Here is a 25,406-nt window from a genome sequence, read left to right as displayed (position 1 = left end):
TTTTCAGTTGTGGCACACATATGAAATACTATTTGCACAGCATCCTGATGTACATGAATGAGTCTGCTCATGGCCAGGGATAATACTGCCCTCAGCACCTTACCTGCCTGAAGGTTTGAAGGGATTATTACCTCATGCACACCTATAATCTGTCCCTGGCATATCCACTGGTCTGCTCTGCTTTGGGCCATGAGTCTACTATGTAATGAGTTAATTCTTCTGCATAGAGAGTAATTTTCTGGAAGAATTAATACGTAAATATACATTACCTACTTTAGTATTTCACCAATTTTTACTGAAATGATGTTTTCTTCTCCTGGTTTATCCACTGAGACTATAGAGAAGTAAAGTTCTGGGGTATTAAAATGTTTGTCTAAAGTGCAGAGGTCATCATCTCCTCTACCCCTCACACAGTACCACCATTATAAAGGGGATTGCATCCCTTCTTTGCAAGTTGGAATGCCTTATGCTGGTGATAACAAATATGTGTATTTTATCCCTACTAACTTCAGTTGATTGGGGGTGGCTTTCTGGAACACGAAGCTGAGAAACTTCTGAGTTCCAAGTGGGTGGATTGGAGATTTGACAATCCTTGGGCTTTGGAGGGTACCCAGTAAGAATCTGATAGATGTATTGTAATAACCTTTGGGAAGAAACGAACATTTTAGGACCACTTCAGGCAAGGCAAGCCTGGAATAATTCATTGTCTGAATTGCTTTGTCTTAGTTGACAACTTACTGCTTAAATATTGGATGGTTCCCAGAAATGTAATCATTTGAGAAGAAGAATGACTTACCCCAGGTGTTTCTTTGTAGATGTTTTTCGCAGAAATCTGGAATGGCCAATAATAACAGCTATAATAATAGCACACACTTGTTGGTTTCCTATGTGCTGAACACCATCCTAAGAATTTTACAGTATCCTCTCAGTTCATTTTTATAGCAGCATTTGAGGAAGGTACTGTTATTATCCTCATGTGATAGATGAGGGAACTGGGGTAGTAGCTAGAAAGTGGCAAACCCAGGAGTTAAACAGGGCACTCTTAGCTTCTACAGTCTATTGCTAGATCATGTACTATTTGTAGCCCTGTTTGCTTCTGCTTCAGAGATATAAACTTTATGATAAAGGACTGTTAAACTCCTCCCAAGCCCCATTTATACTGCTTTGAGACGGTGATGTTCCATAAAAGTGTGTCACTTCTAATGGAGCTCAGCTTAGTGGTGTCAGGCTTATCCTTTATGACTGACAACTTACATTTAAGAAAACAAATGCACTTTATTTTTGGGAAACTGCTAGATGCAGAGATGCTGAGAATAGATATAAGTGGTTTACAAGACCTGTAAAGGATGGGGCTGATGTGTTTATTTTGTTGCCCTTTGCTTTGTGTGTTCACGACAGAAACAATAGGGCTCCATTTAGAATCATTCTGCAGCAGCTGGGAAGGAAGGGCCTTTGTGTGGGGTTAAAAAGCTTTACAGAACCCCACTACCTTTGTGATAGCAGGGCCTCCCGGGGACCCTCAAGGTACACTGTGAGCCTACAGCTCTGGGCTTGAACCACAGTGTCGCTCTTTCCTCAGTGCTCATTTTTGTGCAGAAAGATTGAAGAAACAGAACAATTATGGCCTAAATTAGCTTCTCTCCCTAGGGGGGAAAATGAGTCACTAGGGAACTAGATGTTGGCAGAGACTTGTCAGGAAGCAGATTATATTTCTCTTTTCTTCATTTTTGGGTTTTTTAAAATCATTTTTCTTTTTTTTCTTTTTACTTTCATTGCCAAAAATTTATTTGCCCTCAGTAAATAAATCAAGGTCCTCAGTGTTCTCCAAAACAGAATACCGGGATTGTGGTTATTTTAATGGAAATTCAAAGATTCTTTAAATGCTTCTGTCAAGGGGCACCTGGGTGGTGCAGTCGGTTAAGCCTCCGACTTCAGCCAGGTCACGATCTCGCGGTCCGTGGGTTCCAGCCCCGCGTCGGGCTCTGGGCTGATGGCTCAGAGCCTGGAGCCTGTTTCCGATTCTGTGTCTCCCTCTCTCTCTGCCCCTCCCCCGTTCATGCTCTGTCTCTCTCTGTCCCAAGAATAAATAAAAAACGTTGAAAATAAATAAATAAATAAATAAAAAATAAAAATGAAGAGGGGCGCCTGGGTGGCGCAGTCGGTTAAGCGTCTGACTTCAGCCAGGTCACGATCTCGCGGTCCGTGAGTTCGAGCCCCGCGTCGGGCTCTGGGCTGATGGCTCAGAGCCTGGAGCCTGTTTCCGATTCTGAGTCTCCCTCTCTCTCTGCCCCTCCCCCGTTCATGCTCTGTCTCTCTCTGTCCCAAAAATAAATAAACGTTAAAAAAAAAAAAGTTAAAAAAAAAATAAATGCTTCTGTCAAAAATTTGTTAGTGAAGTATGTCTTATTTTTAAAATAAATTTTATAATAATTTCCTTTTATTTGTAGATATTTACAGCAATTTTATCTTTATAGTCTTACCTATATGTCCAACAAAAAAAAAATAGTGGTTGCATTTTCAAAAAAATGGTATACATTTACTGAATACCTATTAGGTGTGTAGGTATAATCACCTATGACACCTCATCAATTTCTCCTAACCCACCAGAAAGAAATTACGGCTCCAGTTTTATAGATGAACATATTGAGGTTCAGAGAGGTTATGCAACTTGACCAAGATTACCCAGTAACTGCTAAGTGGTGGAGTCTAGATTTTAAACCAGATCTGGTCTGCCTATTTCAAGTCATTCCAAAGTTTGTATATCATGTCATGTACCTTTGATAGGATATATTAAGATTTCATTACTCACCAGACAATGCATTCTCACTATCACTTGACAATGGGAGTACAAAAATGAGTAAAATGTGATCTCAGCTGTCAAAAATTTCATAGTGTATTGAGATTGGTAATTATAACGTAAGATATTAAGTACAGTTTACAATCGGACAATGAGGGTCCATGCTGCCAACTTCCTGAAGCAAAATGGAAGCGCAGAGAAGGTTTTATACAAAAGGAGATCCTGAAACCAAGTCTTAAATTTGCCAGGCAAAGGAGAGGGGTTGGAGGGAGGTGTAGAAAACATTCTGAACTGAGAACAGTGTGGGCAAAGCTCTGAAAAGAGAGGATGTTCAGTGCGGTAGGAACATATAGTATGTATTAGTTTCCTAGAGTGCTGTAACAAAGTGCCACAAACTGGATGGCTTAAAACAACTGAAATTTATTCTCTCACTGTTCTGCAGGCTCAAAGTAGAAAATTAAGGTATAAAAAGAGTCATTTCTTTTCGAGGGCTCTGAGGGGGCATCTGTCCCATGTATTTCTCCTAAATTCTTGTGACAGCCAGCAATCCTTGACACTCCTTGGTTTGTAGATGCATCACTTGAATCTCTGTCTCCATTTTCACCTGTATTCTCCCTGTGTCTCTGTGTCTTCACAGGGCAGTCTTCTTATAAGGACACTAAAATGCATTCGATTAAGAGCCTACCCTACTCCAGTATGATTTCATCTTAACTAGTTAGTCTGCAGTTACCTTATTTCCAAATAAGGTCACATTTTGAGGTTAAAACATCAACATCTCTTTTATGAAAGGCACAATTCAACCCCTAACAGACAGTATGTTGGGGGCTGAGGTTTACTTATTGTAGGACATTTGTGCTGCAACAGGGAACCATGACTTCACCCTATAGGCAACAGAAGGCCAACTGAAGTTATAAACTGGAGAGTGATGTCATCAGTTGTATTTGGGAAGTAACCCTGGCAACAGCATGGGAGGAGTGAAAGTGGGGACCAGTAGGTAGCAGGTAGGCCACTTAGAAAGCTGTTCCAGTGTTCAGTCAAAATATTATGCAGAATTGGTCTTTAGAAAAGATCTAAATTACAGAGTAAAAACCTTATACATAAATGTGTTTTCCTAGTTTTAGTTATTTATGATATGCAAAATAAATATCCAATGATAGAAGAATGAATTACAAAATTATAAGCAGCCACTAAAAACTAGTCTTTCAAAGTAGGTAATAGAGCACAAAGATTATATTTTAAAAACTGGTAAGTATAAAGTATACAGATAAATGTGATTTCAGGTATATTAAATACTAATGAAAACAAATTATGTCATAAGAGTAATGGTGATTTTCTCCATGTGACGGGATTATGAGAAGTTTTTGTCAGCTTTTATTTAGGTATAATTTACATAAAATCTAGCAGTTTTATTTTTTTTTTTAAATATTGGTCAGACATTTCACGTTTCTTTTTTTTTAAGTTTATTCATTTATTTTTGAGAAAGATCAAAAGAGTGGGGGAGGAGCAATGAGAGAGAGAGAGGGAGAGAGAGAATCCCAAGCAGCTCCATGCTGTCAGCACAGAGCCCAACATGGGGCCCAAACCCACAAACTATGTGATCACAACCTGAGCAGATATCAAGAGTCAGACACAATAGACTGAGCCACCCAGGCACCCCCCCAGCAATTTTAAGTGTACAATTTGACAAGTTATGTCAAATGTATATAGTAACCATCACCATAATGATGATATAGAACATTCTCATCCTCCAGAAAGTTTCCCCATGACTTTGCATTGAGACCCTTGGCAACCTCTAACCTGCTTTCTACCACTGTACTTTCACCTGTTTTAGAATCTCATGCAAATAGAATCATTCACAATTTAGCATTTTGTGTCTGGCTTTGTTCATTAAGCTTAATGTGATTGAAATTAGTTTATGTAACAACATGTCAGCATACGTAAGTAGTTTGTTCTTTTATTTGACATTTATTTTATAGTTGGAAATAGGTACCTTTTGACCACATTCACCCATTTCACCCAGCCTCAGCCGCCACCTCACCACACTCTGGTCTCTGTATCTCTGAGCTTAGAGGTTTTGTTTGTTTGTTTGTCTGTGTTTAGACTCTATGTATAAATGAGATCATAAACTTATTTAAATGAAAATTCAAAGGTTCTTTATGTGGTTCTGTCAGGGAGAGTGATGCCTCCATAACTGTTCTTCTTTCTCAAGATTGCTTTGACAATTTAGGGTCTATTTTGGTTCCATAAAATTTTAGGATTGCTTTTTCTGTTTTTGTGAAAAAATGCCATTGGAATTTTGATATGAATTGCACTGAATCTGTAGGTTATGGGTATTTTAACAATATTCTTCCAATCCATGGGCACAGAATATCTTTCCATTTAATTGTATCTTATTCAATTTATTTCATCAATGTCTTATAGTTTTCAGTGTATAGGTCTTTCAAACTCCTTGGATATATGTATTTCTAGCTATTTTATTCTTTTTGATGCAATTATGTGTTATATAAATTTTTTATGTTTCTTTTTTTGTGTCCTGAAACTTTACTGAATTTGTTTATTAATGGTTTTTGGTTAACAGTTGTTTTACTGGAGTCTTTAGGGTTTTCTATACATTACATCATGTTATCTGCAAGTAGTGACAGTTTTACTTCTTCCTTTTTAATTTGGATGCTTCTTATTTCTCTTTCTTGCGTAACTGCTGTGGCTAAGACTTCCAGTACTGTGTTGACAGAAGTGTTGAGAGTAGGCATCCTTGTCTTGTTCCTGGTGTTAGAGGAAAAGCTTCCAGCTTTTCACCACTGAGCATAATATTAGTTGTAGGCTTGTCATACATGACCTTTAATATGTTGAGGTGCATTCCCTTTATACCCACTTTGTTGAGAATTTTTATCATAAATTGATATTGAATTTTTTCAGATGCTTTCTCTGTGTCTATTGAGAGGATCATATGATTTGTATCATTCATTTCGTTAATGTGGTCTATCATGTTGACTGATTTATGGATGTTGAACCTCCTTGCATCCCTGGAATAAATCCCACTTGATCCTAGTGAATGATCATTTTATTGTCACACTGAATTTAATTTTCTAATATATTTTTTTTACTTTTTCTATTTTTTTAAGTTTTTATTTAAATTCCAGTTACTTAACATATAGTGTAATATCAGTTTCAGGAGTAGAATTTAGGGATTTATCACTAACATATATAACACCAGTGGTTTGCTAATCATTAAAACCTTGGATTGCGAGTAACTTGTTCTGCGAGTGCTCCACAAGACAAGCAAGCATTTCTAACAAATTTTAACTTGATTAATGAGCGAGGTGTTGCAATACAAATAGTACGTGATGCGGAACATCACATGATCACAACTGAATCAACGGTTATTGAACTTTGCGTTGAAATACAGGTGCTTTGGATTACAAGCTTGTTTCCAGAACAAATGTATTTTGTTGAGGACTTCTGCATCTGTATTTATCAGGATATTGGCCTTTTGTTGTGGCATCCTTGTCTGGTTTTGGTATCATAATAATAATTCTAGCCTCACAAAATGAATTTAGAAATGATACCTCCTCTTCTATTTTTGGAAGAATTTTGAAAAGGAGTAGTATTCTTCTTTAGATATCTGGTAGAATTCTGTCTAGTCCTTGGCTTTTGTTTGTTGGAATATGTGTACTTTAATGGCAGTAACACTTATTATAGCATAGTAAGCCTTGAAGTGTTATTCTTTTTAAAAATTGTTCTGGCTATATTAGGGACTGTGCATTTCCATTTATATTTTAGAATCAACTTGTCGGTTACTACCAGAAAAGATGCTGATAGTTTGACTGTGGTGGAGTTGAATCAAGAGATCATTTTGGGAAGGTTGAAAAACTCAGTATCAAATATGTCTGTCTGTGAACATTATTTATTTAAATGATCTGTAATTTCTCTGCAATTTTGTACTGTTTTCAATGTGCGGTTTTGGATATTTTGTTAAATTTATCCCTATGTATTTAATATTCCTTTATTTTTTATAAATAGTTTCATTTCTATAATGTTAATTTCCAGTTGTTCATTCCTACTCTATAGAAATACAATTGACTTTTGTATATTTATCTCATATCTTATGACCTTTCTTTTTTTTTTTTTTTTAATTTTTTTTTTCAACGTTTTTTATTTATTTTTGGGACAGAGAGAGACAGAGCATGAACGGGGGAGGGGCAGAGAGAGAGGGAGACACAGAATCTGAAACAGGCTCCAGGCTCTGAGCCATCAGCCCAGAGCCCGATGCGGGGCTCGAACTCACAGACTGCGAGATCGTGACCTGGCTGAAGTCGGACGCTTAACCGACTGCGCCACCCAGGCGCCCCTCTTTTTTTCTATATTACTGTATTTGATTTGCTAAAATATTTTTAAGATTTTTGCATCTATTTTTGTAAGTGTTGTCTTTAATTTTCTTCCAGTGTATTTTTTAGTTTTGAGGTAATGTTGGCCTCAAAGAGTGAATTAAGAAGTGTCCTTGCTTCTGTTTGTGGAGAGGTTTATATAAAAATGATATTACTTCTTATATGTTTGATAGAATTCACCAGTAAAGCCACTTGGGCCTAGAGTTTTCTTTGCAGGAAAATGTTTAATACGAACGTAATCTCCTTAACAGATAGAGAGCTCTTTAGATTATCTACTTCTTCCTGTCTTCAAGGACTCTGTAATTTTATCTAAGCTTGCAAATTTATTGGCATAAATGTGTTCTTAATAATTTCTTATATTTTACCTTCAGTAGGATCTTTTGTGATACATTTTGTTCATTCTTGAAATTGTAGTTCATGTCTTTTTTGTTTTCCTGTTCATTCTGTGTGGAAGTTTATCAATTATATTCATCTTTTAATGAACCTTTTCAATGTTAGTGATGTCTTTATATTGTTTTTATGTTTTTTTATTTATGCTGTTATCTTACGTTTCTCATGCTTACTTTGGGTTTAGTTTCCTCTTCTTTTTTAATTTCTTAAGGTGAATGCCTAGTTTGTTGATGTAAGACCTTTCTTCTTTTCAAATTAATGCTATAAATTTCCTCTAAGTACTGCCTTAGTTGCATCCTCCACATTGTATTTTCATTTTTCGTGAATTAAGAATATTTTCTAATTTCCCTTGTGACTTTCTCTTTGATCCATGAGTTATATAGATGTATATAGTTTACTTACCAAATATTTGGGAGATTTTCTAGGTATCTGCTTGCTATTGATTTCTAGTTTAATTAAGAGAACATATTTTGTATTATTTAAATCCTTCTACATTTACTGAGATTTGTTTTATAGCCCACAGTATACTATCTCAGCAAATGTCCCCTGCACATTTGAAAAGACTACATTTTATGCTGTTGTTAAGTTGTACATTCTGTAAGTTTTGTTTGGGTCCACTTGGGTGATTAGTCTTGTTTTAGTCTTCTACATTTATACTAATTCTAAATTTATTTGTGGATTTATCTAGTTTGCCTCTCAGTTATATCAGATTTTGTTTCATGTATTTTATTTTATTTTATTTTATTTTATTTTATTTTTTTTTTTTTAATTTTTTTTTCAACGTTTATTTATTTTTGGGACAGAGAGAGACAGAGCATGAACGGGGGAAGGGCAGAGAGAGAGGGAGACACAGAATCGGAAACAGGCTCCAGGCTCTGAGCCATCAGCCCAGAGCCCGACGCGGGGCTCGAACTCACGGACCGCGAGATCGTGACCTGGCTGAAGTCGGACGCTTAACCGACTGCGCCACCCAGGCGCCCCTCATGTATTTTAAATATAGGATTTTTATGTTTACTTGAAGCCCTGTAGTCATTATGTAATTTCCCTCATTATTCCTGATAGTATTTCTTATTTTCAAGAATACTTTGCTATTAATATTGCCATCCTAGGCTTTCTTAAATTGAGTTTGTATGGTATATTTTTATTTTCTTTACATTTACCTATCTCTGTCTTTATATTTGCAGTGTTATTTTTACAGACAGGTCTTACTCAAAAATCTTCACTCATATGAGGACTTTAAGAGACAAAACATATGAACATAAGGGAAGGGAAAAAAATAATATAAAAACAGGGAGGGGGACAAAACAGAAGAGACTCATAAATATGGAGAATAAACTGAGGGTTACTAGAGGGGTTGTGAGAGGGGGAATGGGCTAAATGGGTAAGGGGCATTAAGGAATCTACTCCTGAAATCATTGTTGCACTATATGCTAACTAATTTGGATGTAAATTTTAAAAAATAAAAAATCAAATCAAATATAGACAGGTCTTACTTTTTATCCAATCCAATAATCTCAGCTTTTTCATTAGAGTTTTAATGCCATTTACATTTAATATAATTATCAATACATTTAGTTTAAATATGCCTTCTTTTTATTTGATTTATATGTGTTTAATGAGCCTTTGTTTTATTTTCTTTTTCTCTCCTTTTTAATTAATTAGATATTTTCATGATTTAGTTTTGTCTCTGTTGATTTATTAGCTATACTTGTTTTAATCTTATAATGGTTATTCAAGGATTTATAATATACACCTTTAATTTATAGCAGCCTACTTTCAAATAGTATAATGCTATTTCACATGTGGTATAAGAACTGTAAAAAGGTATACTTTACCTTTTATTTTCTGTCCCTTGTATTATTGCTATATATTTTACTTCTATTTTTGTCCTACATCTTATTGCTATTCTTGTTATATTTTTTCTTCTACATATTATAAACCTCTTGATACATTGTTATTATTTTTGCTTTCAGCAGGTAGTTATTAAAGATATTGAAATGAGGAAAAAATTCTATTTACCCATATAGTTATTTGTTTTTTTTATTATTTTTTGTTTTGAGAGAGAGAGAGAGAGAGAGAGAGTGGGAGAGGGCCAGAGAGAGAGGGAGACAGAGAATCCCAAGCAGGCTCCATGCTATCAGCATGGAGCCTGATGTAGGGCTCAGTTTCACACACCATGAGATCATAACCTCAGCCAAATTCATGAGTAGGACACTTAACCAGCTGAGCCACCCAGGAGCCCCTACTTGTTTTATGTGATCTTCCTATGTTTGTATCAATCCAGATTTCCATCTGGTGTCATTTCCTTCTGCTTGAAGAACTTCCTTTAAAGTTTCTTATAATGCAAGGCTGTTAGTGATGAATTTTCTCTGATTTTTAAGGTCTAAAAATATCTTAGCTTCATTTTAACTTTTTAAAGATACTTTGCTGGATGTAAAATTCTAAGTTGGAAGGGTTTTCTTTTTACCTTTAAATACATTAGAGCATATGTTCTCAATTAGGAGTTATTTTTGCCTCTCAAGAGACATTAGACAATGTGCAGACACATTTTTGGTTGTCACAACTGACAGAAGGGAGTGCTACTGGCATTTTGATCTAATGCATAGAGGCCAGGGATGCTGCTAAACATCATACAATGCACAGAACAACAATCCCCACCCTCAAGGAGGAATTAAATGTTCTAAGACATCGTTGATGGTGAGTTTGAGAAACACTGCTAAATTTATAATCTTTCTTTTTCTGAAGTCACATGGCCTATTTGAGTTTCTTTTGGAAAGTCATCTGACACTTCTATCTCAGCATTCTCATCTACAAGTGAAGATTAAAGTACCACTAACATATGGAATGTTTTGATGTAGAATAATGACTTACATTTTCAAAACAGTTGACACAGTGTCAGTTGTGTCCAGATTGAAAAACATTGCCTTAAGGGATGCCTTTCCATCGTATGAAGGCTTGCATAGTCTTTTATAAGATGTCGCTGACATTCTTTTTTTTTTCTATAAAAGATTTTCCTCCTTTGTATTTGCTTTAAAGATTTTTATTTTTTATTATCAGGAATTTGATTGAGATGTGTTTTGGTGTCATTTTCTTTGTCTTTCTTATAATTAGGGTTCATTTAATTTGGATCAGTAATTTTGTAATTTTTATCAAATTTTTAAATTTTTCCAGAATCATATTGTCACAGTCTCCAATTATGTGAATGTATGCTAGACCACTCAATGCTGTCCTACAGGTCACTTAATGCGTTGTTCACATATTCCAGTCTTTTTTACTCTTTGTGTTGTCTATACTTTTTGGATTGTTCCTATTGGTTTGTCTTAAGATTCACTGAATCTTCTGAACGGTCCAATCTGTTAATTCTATCCAGTGTATTTTTCTTTCCATAACTTAGATTCTCCATCCCATATCTCAGTCAGTTGGGTCTTTGTATGCCTGGTATTAGTCTCCTCATTGTGTTCATGTTTTCATCTCCCTTCTTGACAAAGTATACTTATAACAGTTGTTTTATCATCTTTGTTCTATCATTTCTGTCAGTTCTGGGCTGTTTCCCTGGGATTGATTGAATATTCTCCTGCTTATAGGTTTTATTTTCCTGCTTATTTGTATGTCTGGTAAAATTTTTTAAATGTTCATTTATTTTTGAGAGAGAGAGAGAGAAGGGAAGGAGGGGGTAGAGAGAATATGTGAGTGGGTGAGGGGGAGAGGGAGAGGGAGACAGAAAATCCCAAGCAGGCTCCACATTGATGGAATAATGCCGGGCTGCAACTCATGAACCATGAAATCGTGACCTGAGCCAAAATGAAGGAGTCAGACTTTTAACCAACTGAGCCACCCAGGCACCCCTGTCTGGTGGTTTTATTAAATACTGAGAAGTGTTGAATTTTGTTTTTTTTGGTGTGTTTCTTTAGCGTTGGACTTTATTCAGGTATGTAGTTAACTTACTTGCATCCCAGTTAGATTCTCTTGAGATTTGTTTTTAGCTTGTTAGGATAGATCCAGAGACCCACTACTAGGAGACAGCCTTTATGAGGCCTCTCATAAAATTCTATGTGTTGCAACATCTCTGTACTCTGACTAGTGAGATGGTAAACTTCTTTTAGCCCTCTGTGAATTCTGAGGATTCTTTATCTACCAACAAGCCACCTCATGTAGTTTCACCCCATGCATGTCAAGAGCAGAAGGGACTTCATTGCTGATACCTTGATCTTTCTTTCAATATCAGCTCCTTTCTCTCTGGTACTGTGCCCCACAAACTCGTGCCACTTCACTTTCTCCACTCTAATCTCTCAAGCTCAGTAAGACCACTAGGCTTGGTTTGGGTTCCTCCACCTGAAAATGGCCTCCAAACAATGAGCTGGTGCCATCCTAAAGCTTACCTCACTTATTTTTCTCTCAGAGATCACAGTGCTGCACTATCTGCTGTCCAGTGCTGAAAAAAGTTGTTTCTTATATTGAAGCAGTTAGTCCAATGGGTAGAAACAAAAAATCGCAGTCACCTGTAACTTGATGGCTTTTTATAGAAGGGAAGCATACACTCGGGCAGGGTGTCAGAGAATTTTGGTTACTTTGGAAAACTGCCATTATCCATGGTGTCTCCTCATTTTTACTAGTTCAGAAACACTGTTGGACTACCCAGAGCTAATTGCACTTGGACAAACAGACACCTCTTATAAACTCTGCAAGCACTAGTACATTATCCAGAATATGAAAATGCAAGTATATTATAGAGAATATTGTTTTATAATGACCATCTAGGGCATTTTCTTCCTGTATCAGGATACTTAGGAAGCTAGATTAATCATTATATGGTGTTTGAGCTTGGAAATCAGTGCAGCTGGCAAAATTCCTGGCACATCAAAAGAGTGCAATTAATAACTGTTAAATGAATGGAAGAGGGACACAAGAACTATTTTTTTCTGCTGAATTAGTCATCTTTATTCCATTTCAAAAAACACCCCTAGAGACTGGTTTATGTCAGGACACCCTTCTAATATCCTCCATTAGATCAAACTCTGCAAAATTTATATTCTTAGACCCTTGTTTTTCTTAACTTACAGGTTGACTATCTGGATACATTGACTTTCTCCAGAAAGGTTCTAATACCAATAATTAAACTTCAACTTCTTAAAATATAGTCACGTTCCTGTTTTTCCTGGATTCTGAGATTAACCTTATCTTGTATGTTGGGGAGTTTCACAAATTCTCTAGTCACTTGTTTACATTCACTTGCATTATTATTGCCAATGACCCACCTCAGATGTTGCAAATTAGCAACCGATAAAAATACTCTGGTCATCACCAATTTTAAAAATATACAAATTAAGTATTACTTTGAAACTGAGATAGTTCACATGAAGAAACATTGTGGCCAGATCCTTGAACTTTTGAAAAATTTGAAAATCTAGCCACAGTGTAGTCAATGGAAACTGAAGAACACCTACCACTTCATATGGTGCACACACACTCCAACTGGTCTCATTCCCTACCACTCCCAATTGTGTGGTTTACTCTTGTAGGTTTTGTAATGGTCTGGTCATTTTAGCATTTGAGTTTGTGACTCCTCACTAAGCTCATTCAATATGTGTAGATTTTACGAGTTAAGTTCTCAGGAGATGACCTCATTCCTCTACTTCTAAGTTCTTGGGAAGCATCCTTGTAACTCCTCTGTACCTTCTTCAAATGAACATTCTCAGAAAGTTATAAAGGACAGAGATAATTAAATCTGTTAGTATTATCCATTTCACTTTTTAAAAAGAAGGAAATTAGAATTTGGAGAAAAATGACTATGTGTATGAAGGAAGTTCATTCTAATTTCCTAGGAAGAGAATCACGTTAACCAGGTTTCTGAAAATGCTTTGAGTCATCAGACAGAAGGTCGCTTTTCTGAAATAAAAATAATTCTTTCCTTTCCCTATCTACTGCCAAGTTTATTGCTGACCACAGTTCATTTCTTGTTTTTATACAAATATATAATAATCTTTTGACAAGTTAAGGAAGGAAGTTAGACTCTAGGATGTTTAAGCCCTTGTTTTTCTCAAAAAAGAAGTAAACATGCCTTTATAATTATATTGTGGCATTAGACACAATTCTCCTCTGGACTTCCAGGGTAGAAATTTTCAAAATGAAGAATCAAATTATGCCTCTGTATACCTGTTATGTTACCAAAGGGCAAATACTGGTAGCATGTATCCCTAGCAGCTTTGGGAATAAATGTGGGTTTTTTCAGGTCTACAGAAGAAAAGAATAGATCTACAGGAAGGATAGAGATTAATGCCAGGCTCTCACAGTAAAGCTATAACCCGAGGTATGGTACTTTGGTTTTTATAACTGTTTCAGCAAAGTGATCCTATGGTTTCAGCAAAGTGCTTTCTTTTTGGCTCTTCTTGATTCAATAGAAATTAGAAGTCCCAGATTAGACTGTGACCTTCTAGCTAACGGACCAGATAGCACCCCTGGCTCTTACCCTAAATGTCAGTTGCTCCTAGTCATTGTGATAGCCCAAATAACCCTGCTATGGGTTGAATTGTGTTCTCCAAAAAGATATATTTAAGTCCTAGCCCCCAGCACCTGTGCAAGTGACTTTACTTGGAAATAGGGTCTTTGAAGATATAATCAAGTTAAGATAAGGCCATAATGGATTCCCAGTATGACTGGTGTCTTTACAAGAAGAGAAAATGTAAAGACAGACACAGGGTAGAATGCCATATGAAGACAGGCAGGGAGATTGGAACAGTGCCTTCACAAGCCAAGGGATGCCAAAGATTACCCAGGCACTAAGAAGAGAGGCATAGAAGATGCTCTCCCTCAGAGCCTCCAGTAGGAACTAACCCTGACAACACCTGATTTTGAACTTCTAACCTCTAGAACTGTAACAGAATAAATTTGCTGTTTTAAGCTCCCCCCCCCACAAAAAAAAGGCATATTAGGGCCAAATCCCAGTTCTGTCATTTACTAGCCATGTGACTCCTCTTCAACCTCAGATTTCTTATTCATAGGATGATGAAAATAATACCAACCTGGACATACTTTTTAGAAAATAAAACATAGTACCTAACATGTAATAAATTTTTACTGTACAGTGACTAAATAGTATAGTATTTCAACCCTGTTATGGAACCCAAGGTATGCAGCTTAAAGGAGAGATTTTCCTGCATAAGACTCTCTAAATGCCTTAAGAAGGTGACAAAAAATAGAAACTCAGTGGGTTTTTTCTTCCTATTTGCAAAATGTTTACCATGGTTATACTTTCAAAAAAAAAAAAACCTGTATCAGGATGACTAAAGTTAATTGCCAAAATACACAAAAAAACAAAACCTAGATGTTTAATAGAACCCATGCACATGAAGCCCAACCAGGTGTTTCTGGTTGTCAGCCTTCTATGTGGTCATTTAAGTACCCAGGTTCCTTTTATTTTGTGGCTCTATCCTGGGTGGGATCCTTAGAGTCCTCTCCATTCATCCCTCAAAAGGAGTAAAGAAACATAGAGATGATAAACTTACTTCCTAATTATTTAGTCCCAAGCTGACATATGTCACTTCTACTTCCTTTCCATTTTCCAAAACTTGGCTACATCTAACTGTAATAAAGGCCAGGAAATGTAATCTAACTATGCCTAGAAAGATAAGAAATGGTTTTTGGTAAATGCATAGAAGTCTGACACAAATTGATTTGAAATTGATAATAAGTATTCTATTTAAAGAAATGATCATAACATGGCCCACAGAACACTGTTACATCCTTTTTGTGTCCTTTATGGGCTCATGTGACAACCTTCTCAACTGTGTACAATTCCGAGCCAATGGTGTTCTGCTATATGAAAACAAACCTACCTGAACACTAACCTTGACCCTACTGGTACTTAAAAGGCAGAAGTCTCAGATTTTTCTAATGTATCAACTAATGTTGTGAGAAGATTGTTATTTGGGATCGATGTTAATATCTCAGATGAGTTTCATTTGTGGGTAGGTTAGATAGTAGTACAGAGTATTACAGAGTAGAAGAGAGAAGAGAGCATGCAAAAGTCTGTCTTATAACTAAAACTAATAAAGCTTCAGATATTGTGGCTTGATACTGCCCTACCTAAAATCTGTAAGGGAAGTAACTCATAAGTTTTTTTTTTCATCTTCGTGCCTCATGCAATGTCAGTGATTAAATGGGAGAAGCATTCCAGGCTGGCAGATAGCTCTACGTGGTCACTCAGGGACTCATAGTCCTGCACACAAGTTGTTGGTCATCCCCCAGGCCTTGGCAACATTTGCATGGTCTCAGCTGAGTCTCTTGGGTTCCACCTATCCAAAAGGGTAAAGAGAATATCTTAAGATATCGACAGGTAAGTGACATACATCACATTACTTCTGTTCACAGTGAGAAGTGTTCTCTGGCCATATCTAACAGCGAGGACATCTGGGAAATACAGTATAATGGGCAGCCATGACATCAGCAGCAGTCCTTTTACTGTGGAACAAGGCAAGAATGCGTCTTAGAGGACAATAGGTAGTCTTTGCCACAGGGTCCATGCAACCAAATAGTGAGAGTGCTAATTAGAACAGAATGATATTTTATTTCAAGGCAAAAGAGAAACACAAAAGTTTCAACTTTTCATCTTAGTAAGTTATTATTTATTTAACTGACACTGATGTATAAAAACACTCACAAGATATAGTTGCATATTTTTCAAACATATACCATAATGCCTTAAAGGTTTAGATACATAAGAGTAATTTGCCATATTATTCTCATTTTCATGACAGCATGTCAACTGTACATTTACTGTGCCTCTGTAGATTTAGTTACTGTGATGAACCCTGGGGATATAGAGATAAAGACAGCAAAGATTTAGCCCTTATTCTCAAGAAGCCCACAAGCTAGTGGTAGAAACTATCCAATTTTTCTATTGTTTTTTAAGTGGTGAATCCTGTGCTCAGCACTGACCTAGAGTTATCTGCACAACTCAGCATGGGTTTAGAGAAGGTTCAAAGGGAGTGGTTGCAGAACACATAGGGCCAAATCTGGAAGCAAGAGTAGGAGTTGGCTAAGTAGACTCAAATAGGGAAGAACATTATAAGCTGAAGAAATAGTGTGGGCAAAGCTAAGAAGGTTATGCAATAGCTCAGGTGTGAAAACTGCTGGTGAGTTACCCTGGAGTCTAGGGTGCAAGTTAGGGCAGAGAGAGTTAGGCACAGGCAGGGTCATTAGGAGCCTTGCATCCTGGGCTGGTAGTGGGGGCTTTTTCTATAGTTGGTGTGACTCCTTGACACCCAGGAAAACTGGTCATACCTTGTTTTAGAAAAACCATTATCTCCATAGAAATATAGATAGGAATCTAAGGAGTTCAAAATGCTAGAAGTAAAGTTAAGCCTTCTGATGCTTTGAAAAAAAAGAGATATTTTTAGACCAAATTTTTATAGGAAGGATTCCGTATAGCAGAGTTTTAAGTGTTTTGAGGATCAACCCATAAAAGAAATAATACTTCTTTTTTTTTTCAATATATGAAATTTATTTTCAAATTGGTTTCCATACAACACCCAGTGCTCATCCCAAAAGGTGCCCTCCTCAATACCCATCACCCACCCTCCCCTCCCTCCCCATCAACCCTCAGTTTGTTCACAGTTTTTAAGAGTCTCTCTTTTTTTTTTTAATATATCAAATTTATTGTCAAATTGGTTTCCATACAACACCCAGTGCTCATCCCAAAAGGTGCCCTCCTCAATACCCATCACCCACCCTCCCCTCCCTCCCACCCCCCATCAACCCTCAGTTTGTTCTCAGTTTTTAAGAGTCTCTTATGCTTTGGCTCTCTCCCACTCTAACCTCTGTTTTTTTCCTTCCCCTCCCCCATGGGTTTCTGTTAAGTTTCTCAGGATCCACATAAGAGTGAAAACATATGGTATCTGTCCTTCTCTGTATGGCTTATTTCACTTAGCATCACACTCTCCAGTTCCATCCACGTTGCTACAAAGGACCATATTTTGTTCTTTCTCATTGCCCTGTAGTACTCCATTGTGTATATAAACCACAATTTCTTTATCCATTCATCAGTTGATGGACATTTAGGCTCTTTCCACAATTTGGCTATTGTTGAGAGTGCTGCTATAAACATTGGGGTACAAGAGCCCCTATGCATCAGTACTCCTGTAGCCCTTGGGTAAATTCCTAGCAGTGCTATTGCTGGGTCATAGGGTAGGTCTATTTTTAATTTTCTGAGGAACCTCCACACTGTTTTCCAGAGTGGCTGCACCAATTTGCAATCCCACCAACGGTGCAGGAGTGTTCCCTTTTCTCCACATCCTCTCCAGCATCTATAGTCTCCTGATTTGTTCATTTTGGCCACTCTGACTGGCGTGAGGTGATATCTGAGTGTGGTTTTGATTTGTATTTCCCTGATGAGGGCGACGTTGAGCATCTTTTCATGTGCCTGTTGGCCATCTGGATGTCTTCTTTAGAGAAGTGTCTATTCATGTTTTCTGCCCATTTCTTCACTGGGTTATTTGTTTTTCGGGTGTGGAGTTTGGTGAGCTCTTTATAGATTTTGGAAACTAGCCCTTTGTCCAATATGTCATTTGCAAATATCTTTTCCCATTCCGTTGGTTGCCTTTTAGTTCTGTTGGTTGTTGCCTTTGCTGTACAGAAGCTTTTTATCTTCATAAGGTCCCAGTAATTCATTTTTGCTTTTAACTCCCTTGCGTTTGGGGATGTGTCGAGTAAGAGATTGCTACGGCTGAGGTCAGAGAGGTCTTTACCTGCTTTCTCCTCTAGGGTTTGGATGGTTTCCTGTCTCACATTCAGGTCCTTTATCCATTTTGAGTTTATTTTTGTGAATGGTGTGAGAAAGTGGTCTAGTTTCAACCTTCTGCATGTTGCTGACCAGTTCTCCCAGCACCATTTGTTAAAGAGACTGTCTTTTTTCCATTGGATGTTCTTTCCTGCTTTGTCAAAGATTAGTTGGCCATATGTTTGTGGGTCTAGTCCTGGGGTTTCTATTCTATTCCATTGGTATATGTGTCTGTTTTTGTGCCAATACCATGCTGTCCTGATGATTACAGCTTTGTAGTAGAGGCTAAAGTCTGGGATTGTGATGCCTCCTGCTTTGGTCTTCTTCTTCAAAATTACTTTGGCTATTCGGGGCCTTTTGTGGTTCCATTGAATTTTAGGATTGCTTGTTCTAGTTTCGAGAAGAATGCTGGTGCAATTTTGATTGGGATTGCATTGAATGTGTAGATAGCTTTGGGTAGTATTGACATTTTGACAATATTTATTCTTCCAATCCATGAGCAGGGAATGTCTTTCCATTTCTTTAAATCTTCTTCAATTACCTTCATAAGCTTTCTATAGTTTTCAGCATACAGATCCTTTACATCTTTGGTTAGATTTATTCCTAGGTATTTTATGCTTCTTGGTGCAATTGTGAATGGGATCAGTTTCTTTATTCGTCTTTCTGTTGCTTCATTGTTAGTGTATAAGAATGCAACTGATTTCTGTACATTGATTTTGTATCCTGCAACTTTGCTGAATTCATGTATCAGTTCTAGCAGACTTTTGGTGGAGTCTATCGGATTTTCCATGTATAATATCATGTCATCTGCAAAAAGTGAAAGCTTGACTTCATCTTTGCTAATTTTGATGCCTTTGATTTCCTTTTGTTGTCTGATTGCTGATGCTAGAACTTCCAACACTATGTGAAACAACAGCGGTGAGAGTGGGCATCCCTGTCGTGTTCCTGATCTCAGGGAAAAAGTTCTCAGTTTTTCCCCATTGAGGATGATGTTAGCTGTAGGCTTTTCATAAATGGCTTTTATGATGTTTAAGTATGTTCCTTCTATCCCGACTTTCTCAAGGGTTTTTATTAAGAAACGTTGCTGAATTTTGTCAAAGGCCTTTTCTGCATCCATTGACAGGATCATATGGTTCTTCTCTTTTATTTTATTAATGTGATGTATCACGTTGATTGATTTGCGAATGTTGAACCAGCCCTGCATCCCAGGAATGAATCCCACTTGATCATGGTGAATAATTCTTTTTATATGCTGTTGAATTCAATTTGCTAGTATCTTATTGAGAATTATTGCATCCATATTCCTCAGGGATATTGGCCTGTTGTTCTCTTTTTTTACTGGGTCTCTGTCTGGTTTAGGAATCAAAGTAATACTGGCTTCATAGAATGAGTCTGGAAGTTTTCCTTCCCCTTCTATTTCTTGGAATAGCTTGACAAGGATAGGTATTATTTCTGCTTTAAATGTCTGGTAGAACTCCCCTGGGAAGCCATCTGGTCCTGGACTCTTATTTGTTGGGAGATTTTTGATGACTGATTCAATTTCTTCGCTGGTTATGGGTCTGTTCAAGCTTTCTATTTCCTCCTGATTGAGTTTTGGAAGAATGTGGGTGTTTAGGAATTTGTCCATTTCTTCCAGGTTGTCCAATTTGTTGGCATATAATTTTTCATAGTATTCCCTGATAATTGTTTGTATCTCTGAGGGATTGGTTGTAATAATTCCATTTTCCTTCATGATTTTATCTATTTGGGTCATCTCCCTTTTCTTTTTGAGAAGCCTGGCTAGAGGTTTGTCAATTTTGTTTATTTTTTCAAAAAACCAACTCTTGGTTTCGTTGATCTTCTCTACAGTTTTTTTAGATTCTATATTGTTTATTACTGCTCTGATCTTTATTATTTTCTTCTTCTGCTGGGTTTAGGCTGCCTTTGCTGTTCTGCTTCTATTTCCTTTAGGTGTACTGTTAGATTTTGTATTGGGGATTTTTCTTGTTTCTTGAGATGGGCCTGGATTGCAATGTATTTTCCTCTCAGGACTGCCTTTGCTGCATCCCAAAGCATTTGGATTGTTGTATTTTCATTTTCGTTTGTTTCCATATATTTTTTGATTTCTTCTCTAATTGCCTGGTTGACCCACTCATTCTTTAGTAGGGTGTTCCTTAACCTCCATGCTTTTGGAGGTTTTCCAGACTTTTTCCTGTGGTTGATTTCAAGCTTCATAGCATTGTGGTCTGAAAGTATGCATGGTATGATTTCAATTCTTGTATACTTATGAAGGGCTCTTTTGTGACCCAGTATATGATCTATCTTGGAGAATGTTCCATGTGCACTTGAGAAGAAAGTATATTCTGTTGCTTTGGGATGCAGAGTTCTAAATATATCTGTCAAGTCCATCTGATCCAATGTAGCATTCAGGGCCCTTGTTTCTTTATTGACCGTGTGTCTAGATGATCTATCCATTTCTGTAAGTGGAGTGTTAAAGTCCCCTGCAATTACCACATTCTTATCAATAAGGTTGCTTATGTTTATGAGTAATTGTTTTATATATTTGGGGGCTCCCGTATTTGGCGCACAGACATTTATAACTGTTAGCTCTTCCTGATGGATAGACCCTGTAATTATTATAGAATGTCCTTCTTCATCTCTTGTTACAGCCTTTAATTTAAAGTCTAGTTTGTCTGATATAAGTATGGCTACCCCAGCTTTCTTTTGGCTTCCACTAGCATGATAAATAGTTCTCAATCCCCTCACTCTCAATCTAAAGGTGTCCTCCAGTCTAAAATGAGTCTCTTGTAGACAGCAAATAGATGGGTCTTGTTTTTTTTATCCATTCTGATACCCTATGTCTTTTGGTTGGTGCATTTAGTCCGTTTACATTCAGTGTTATTATAGAAAGATACGGGTTTAGAGTCATTGTGATGTCTGTATGTTTTATGCTTGTAGCGATGTCTCTGGTACTTTGTCTCACAAGATTCCCCTTAGGATCTCTTGTAGGGCTGGTTTAGTGGTGACGAATTCCTTCAGTTTTTGTTTGTTTGCGAAGACCTTTATCTCTCCTTCTATTCTAAATGACAGACTTGCTGGATAAAGGATTCTCGGCTGCGTATTTTTTCTGTTCATCACATTGAAGATCTCCTGCCATACCTTTTTGGCCTGCCAAGTTTCAATAGAGAGGTCAGTCACGAGTCTTATAGGTCTCCCTTTATATGTGAGGGCACGTTTATCCCTTGCTGCTTTCAGAATTTTCTCTTTATCCTTGTATTTTGCCAGTTTCACTATGATATGTCGTGTAGAAGATCGATTCAAGTTCCGTCTGAAGGGAGTTCTCTGTGCCTCTTGGATTTCAATGCCTTTTTCCTTCCCCAGTTCAGGGAAGTTCTCAGCTATTATTTCTTCAAGTACCCCTTCAGCATCTTTCCCTCTGTCTTCCTCCTCTGGGATACCAATTATGCGTACATTATTTCTTTTTAGTGTATCACTTAGTTCTCTAATTTTCTCCTCATACTCCTGGATTTTTTTATCTCTCTTTTTCTCAGCTTCCTCTTTTTCCATAATTTTATCTTCTAGTTCACCTATTCTCTCCTCTGCCTCTTCAATCCGAGCCATGGTCATTTCCATTTTATTTTGCATGTCGTTTAAAGCGTTTTTCAGCTCCTCCTGACTGTTCCTTAGTCCCTTGATCTCTGTAGCAAGAGATTCTCTGCTGTCCTCTATACTGTTTTCAAGCCCAGCGATTAATTTTGTGACTATTTTTCTAAATTCACTTTCTGTTATATTATTTAAATCCTTTTTGATCAGTTCATTAGCTGTTATTTCCTGGAGATTCTTTTGAGGGGAATTCTTCCGTTTGGTCATTTTGGATAGTCCCTGGAGTGGTGAGGACCTGCAGGGCACTTCCCCTGTGCTGTGGTATATAACTGGAGTTGGTGGGCGGGGCTGCAGTCAGCCCTGATGTCTGCCCCCAGCCCACCGCTGTGTCCACAGTCAGACTGGTGTGTGCCTTCTCTTCCCCTCTCCTAGGGGCGGGATTCACTGTGGGGTGGCGTGGCCTGTCTGGGCTACTTGCACATTGCCAGGCTTGTGGTGCTGGGGATCTGGCGTATAAGCTGGGGTGGGTAGGCAAGGTGCAGGGGGCAGGAGGGGCAGGCTTAGCTCTCTTCTCCTTAGGTGATCCACTTCAGGAGGGGCCCTGTGGCAGCGGGAGGGAGTCAGACCCGCTGCTGGAGGGGTGGCTCCGCAGAAGCACAGAGTTGGGTGTTTGCGTGGAGCAAGCAAGTTCCCTGGCAGGAACTGGTTCCCTTTGGGATTTTGGCTGGGGGATGGGCGAGGGAGATGGCGCTTGCGAGCGCCTTTGTTCCCTGCCAAACTGAGCTCTGTTGTCCTGGGGCTCAGCAACTCTCCCTCCCTTTGTCCTCCAGCCTTCCCGCTTTCCGAGCAGAGCTGTTAACTTATGACCTCCCAAATGCTAAGTCCCGCTTGCTGTCAGAACACACTCCATTTGGCCCCTCCGCTTTTGCAAGCCAGACTCGGGGGCTCTACTTGGCCTGCGTGCAGCCCCTCTGCTCCGGCTCCCTCCTGCCAGTCCATGCAGCGCGCACCGCCTCTCCGCCCTTCCTACCCTCTTCCGTGGGCCTCTCGTCTGCGCTTGGCTCCGGAGACTCCATTCTGCTAGTCTTCTGGTGGTTTTCTGGGTTATTTAGGCAGGTGTAGGTGGAATCTAAGTGATCAGCAGGACGCGTGGTGAACCCAGCGTCCTCCTATGCCGCCATCTTCTGAGGATCCTCCAAGAATACTTCTTAATCAAACATATAGTACTGAGTGCTATAGTAGTATAAGACAAAAGAGATATATTAACAACAAGCCAGCTTCAAAGGAGACAAAGAGGAAAATGTGAACTCTGATGTAAGGCAGCATATAACTGGACACAATCAAAGTACATTGGGCTCCCAGGGCTGTGAGTATTTAGACAAAGCGATTTAAATCATGGAATAGTAAGGATATGGGATTTAAAAAAAGAGGGGGAGGTTATGAAATTGAAGCTTTTCCTTGAAGGAGACAACCTAATATTCAATTATAACGTAGTTCATGGTAAGAAGTTCTTCCTCAGATGCAGATTCCTCAAATGCAGAAGCAGATTCTTCCCCAGATTCATTTTCACACAAAAACACAAAAGATTGGCAATTGTGCAAGCAACTAACTTCTTCTAATCCTCCCAAGTTCTAGAATGGAAGGGAGGAGAGGATTATTAGCCACAAAAGGGAATTCCTTGTTAGAGTTTCTCTCTCCTCCATGCAGAGTTCAGCACATACTCGGGGGAAGAAAGGTGGTGGAATATTTCTGACAGCCACTGGTGTGTCTTAGAAGTCAGTTCCTCTAGGTGAGAACCACAGATGCGTTGGTAGGTTTTGGTGAGAGTAGCAATAGCCAGGAAGACAGATTGGATATGTATCCTGTGGCCTTAGGCTTTTCAGAATGGTCCCCCATCAAGTCTCTCTGAGGCCACAAAATACAGTCCTGACTTTTAATGAAGAATAACCACATATTCAAGGACTGGCTGCTTTTTCTCTTCAAGACCAGGGGACACTCCGGAGACAAAAAAAGAGATAAAGTCTTTAGCCAGTGCCATTTGCTTGAGAGTCCAGAGGACCTAATAAAAGAATTGTCCCAGGGACCCCATGCAAGGCGAGAGAGAGAGAGAGAGAGAGAGATCTACCAATTCTGTGTCCTGGGTGTCTCTGTAATATCCTTAGTTGCATTCACCCTCAAAGTTTGAGTGTGTGTGTGTGTGTGTGTGTCTCCTATCATTTAGCTTATGACTTACAAGGCAGCAAGATTATGTCTTGATTATTTTTCTCTCCTCTGTCATTGTATAATGCTCAATAATTGATTTTGGCAGATAATTTTTAACTGAATTGAGTAGAAAGTTACTTTGGTTGAATGAGGATAACCTCCAGATTTCCCTGGGTGGAAAGGCCAGCTACCCCACACCTTGTTGAAAAAGGTTCTTAGAATTTGCACACTTTTTCCTTTAATGTGACAACCAAGAAATAGTTTGGAGAAAAAGGGTAAAAGAGCTTCTTTCAGTAAAACAGCAAAATACATTTTACATAGCTATTGTGGTGAGGACGATTTGGCAGACAAGAAATCACTGCCAGTCAAATCCATGTGAACTGCTAAGTTTTATTTTTGCTTTTATGCCCCTACCTGCTCCTCACTTTTAAAAATAAATACTCTTATCAATAAGAGAGATGCTGGTAAACTAGTTTTCTGTATTCTTGTATACCAGGAGCTTTGTCATTCTAATAAGTCTGTTCTGCCTCAACTTGGAAATCAGCTTAATATAATTCTAAATGAAATAGCTAATTTTTCATTATGTTTGACACAAACTTAGTAATTCTCAGAAGTGGTCCTTGTTAAATGGGGGCTAGCTAGAAATTCTGATATTCAAGGATGCTTACACAAACAACTGTCATTCTCTGCAATGACTTCATTATTCAGTGACAGTTAACAGCATTGTTTTATTCAAAAACGTCTTTGTCTTTCTCTGCTTGTTCCAGCAACAGTTTTCCTGGAGTTTTGGAAAAGAAGGCGAGCAGTAATTGCTTATGACTGGGATTTGATAGACTGGGAAGAAGAGGAGGTTTGTATTATTTACCTCAGAATTTTTCAAAAAGCCAATCAACAAACACACAGTCCCCCTGAGTTTATCACTCTGTGCTGACAGAAGTTAGGTTTCTTCACAAAGCATTTCAATACCTGTCTTTGCAAAAAACTTCAGGTAGTATAAAAACTAGCAGAATTTAAAAGAAAGAAAAGACACGGTGCCTGGATGCCTCAGTTGGTTAACCATCTGACTCTTAGTTTTGGCTCAGGTCATGATCTCACAGTTTGTGAGTTCAAGCCCTGCATTGGGCTCCAAGCGGACAGCATGGAGCCTGCTTGGGATTCTTTCTCTCTTCCTCTCTCTCTCTCTCTGCCCCTCCCCCCTCACTTTCAAAATAAATAAATAAACTTAAAGAAAGAAAGAAAACATTTTGATTGCAAAGCATCACTTGTAGGTAGAGAC

General features: G+C 38.1%; 1 protein-coding gene across 5 annotated transcripts in view; it reads left to right on the top strand.

Moving 5' to 3' along the window:
* The window catches only part of ANO4 (anoctamin 4), a 428,017-nt gene that overhangs the window by 344,382 nt on the left and 58,229 nt on the right, over nt 1-25,406 (top strand). For all 5 annotated transcript variants that reach the window (XM_086712549.1, XM_086712550.1, XM_025926582.2 and 2 more), the window contains one exon: nt 24,898-24,980. In XM_086712549.1, coding sequence (XP_086568675.1) covers nt 24,898-24,980 — 83 coding nt within the window. The remainder of the gene's footprint in view (nt 1-24,897; nt 24,981-25,406) is intronic.

Source organism: Puma concolor, chromosome B4 (genome assembly GCF_028749965.1).
Source record: "Puma concolor isolate L17-30 chromosome B4, mPumCon1.1.hap2, whole genome shotgun sequence".
NCBI classification, from domain to species: domain Eukaryota; kingdom Metazoa; phylum Chordata; class Mammalia; order Carnivora; family Felidae; genus Puma; species Puma concolor.
This window is presented reverse-complemented; position numbering and strand designations above follow the sequence as displayed.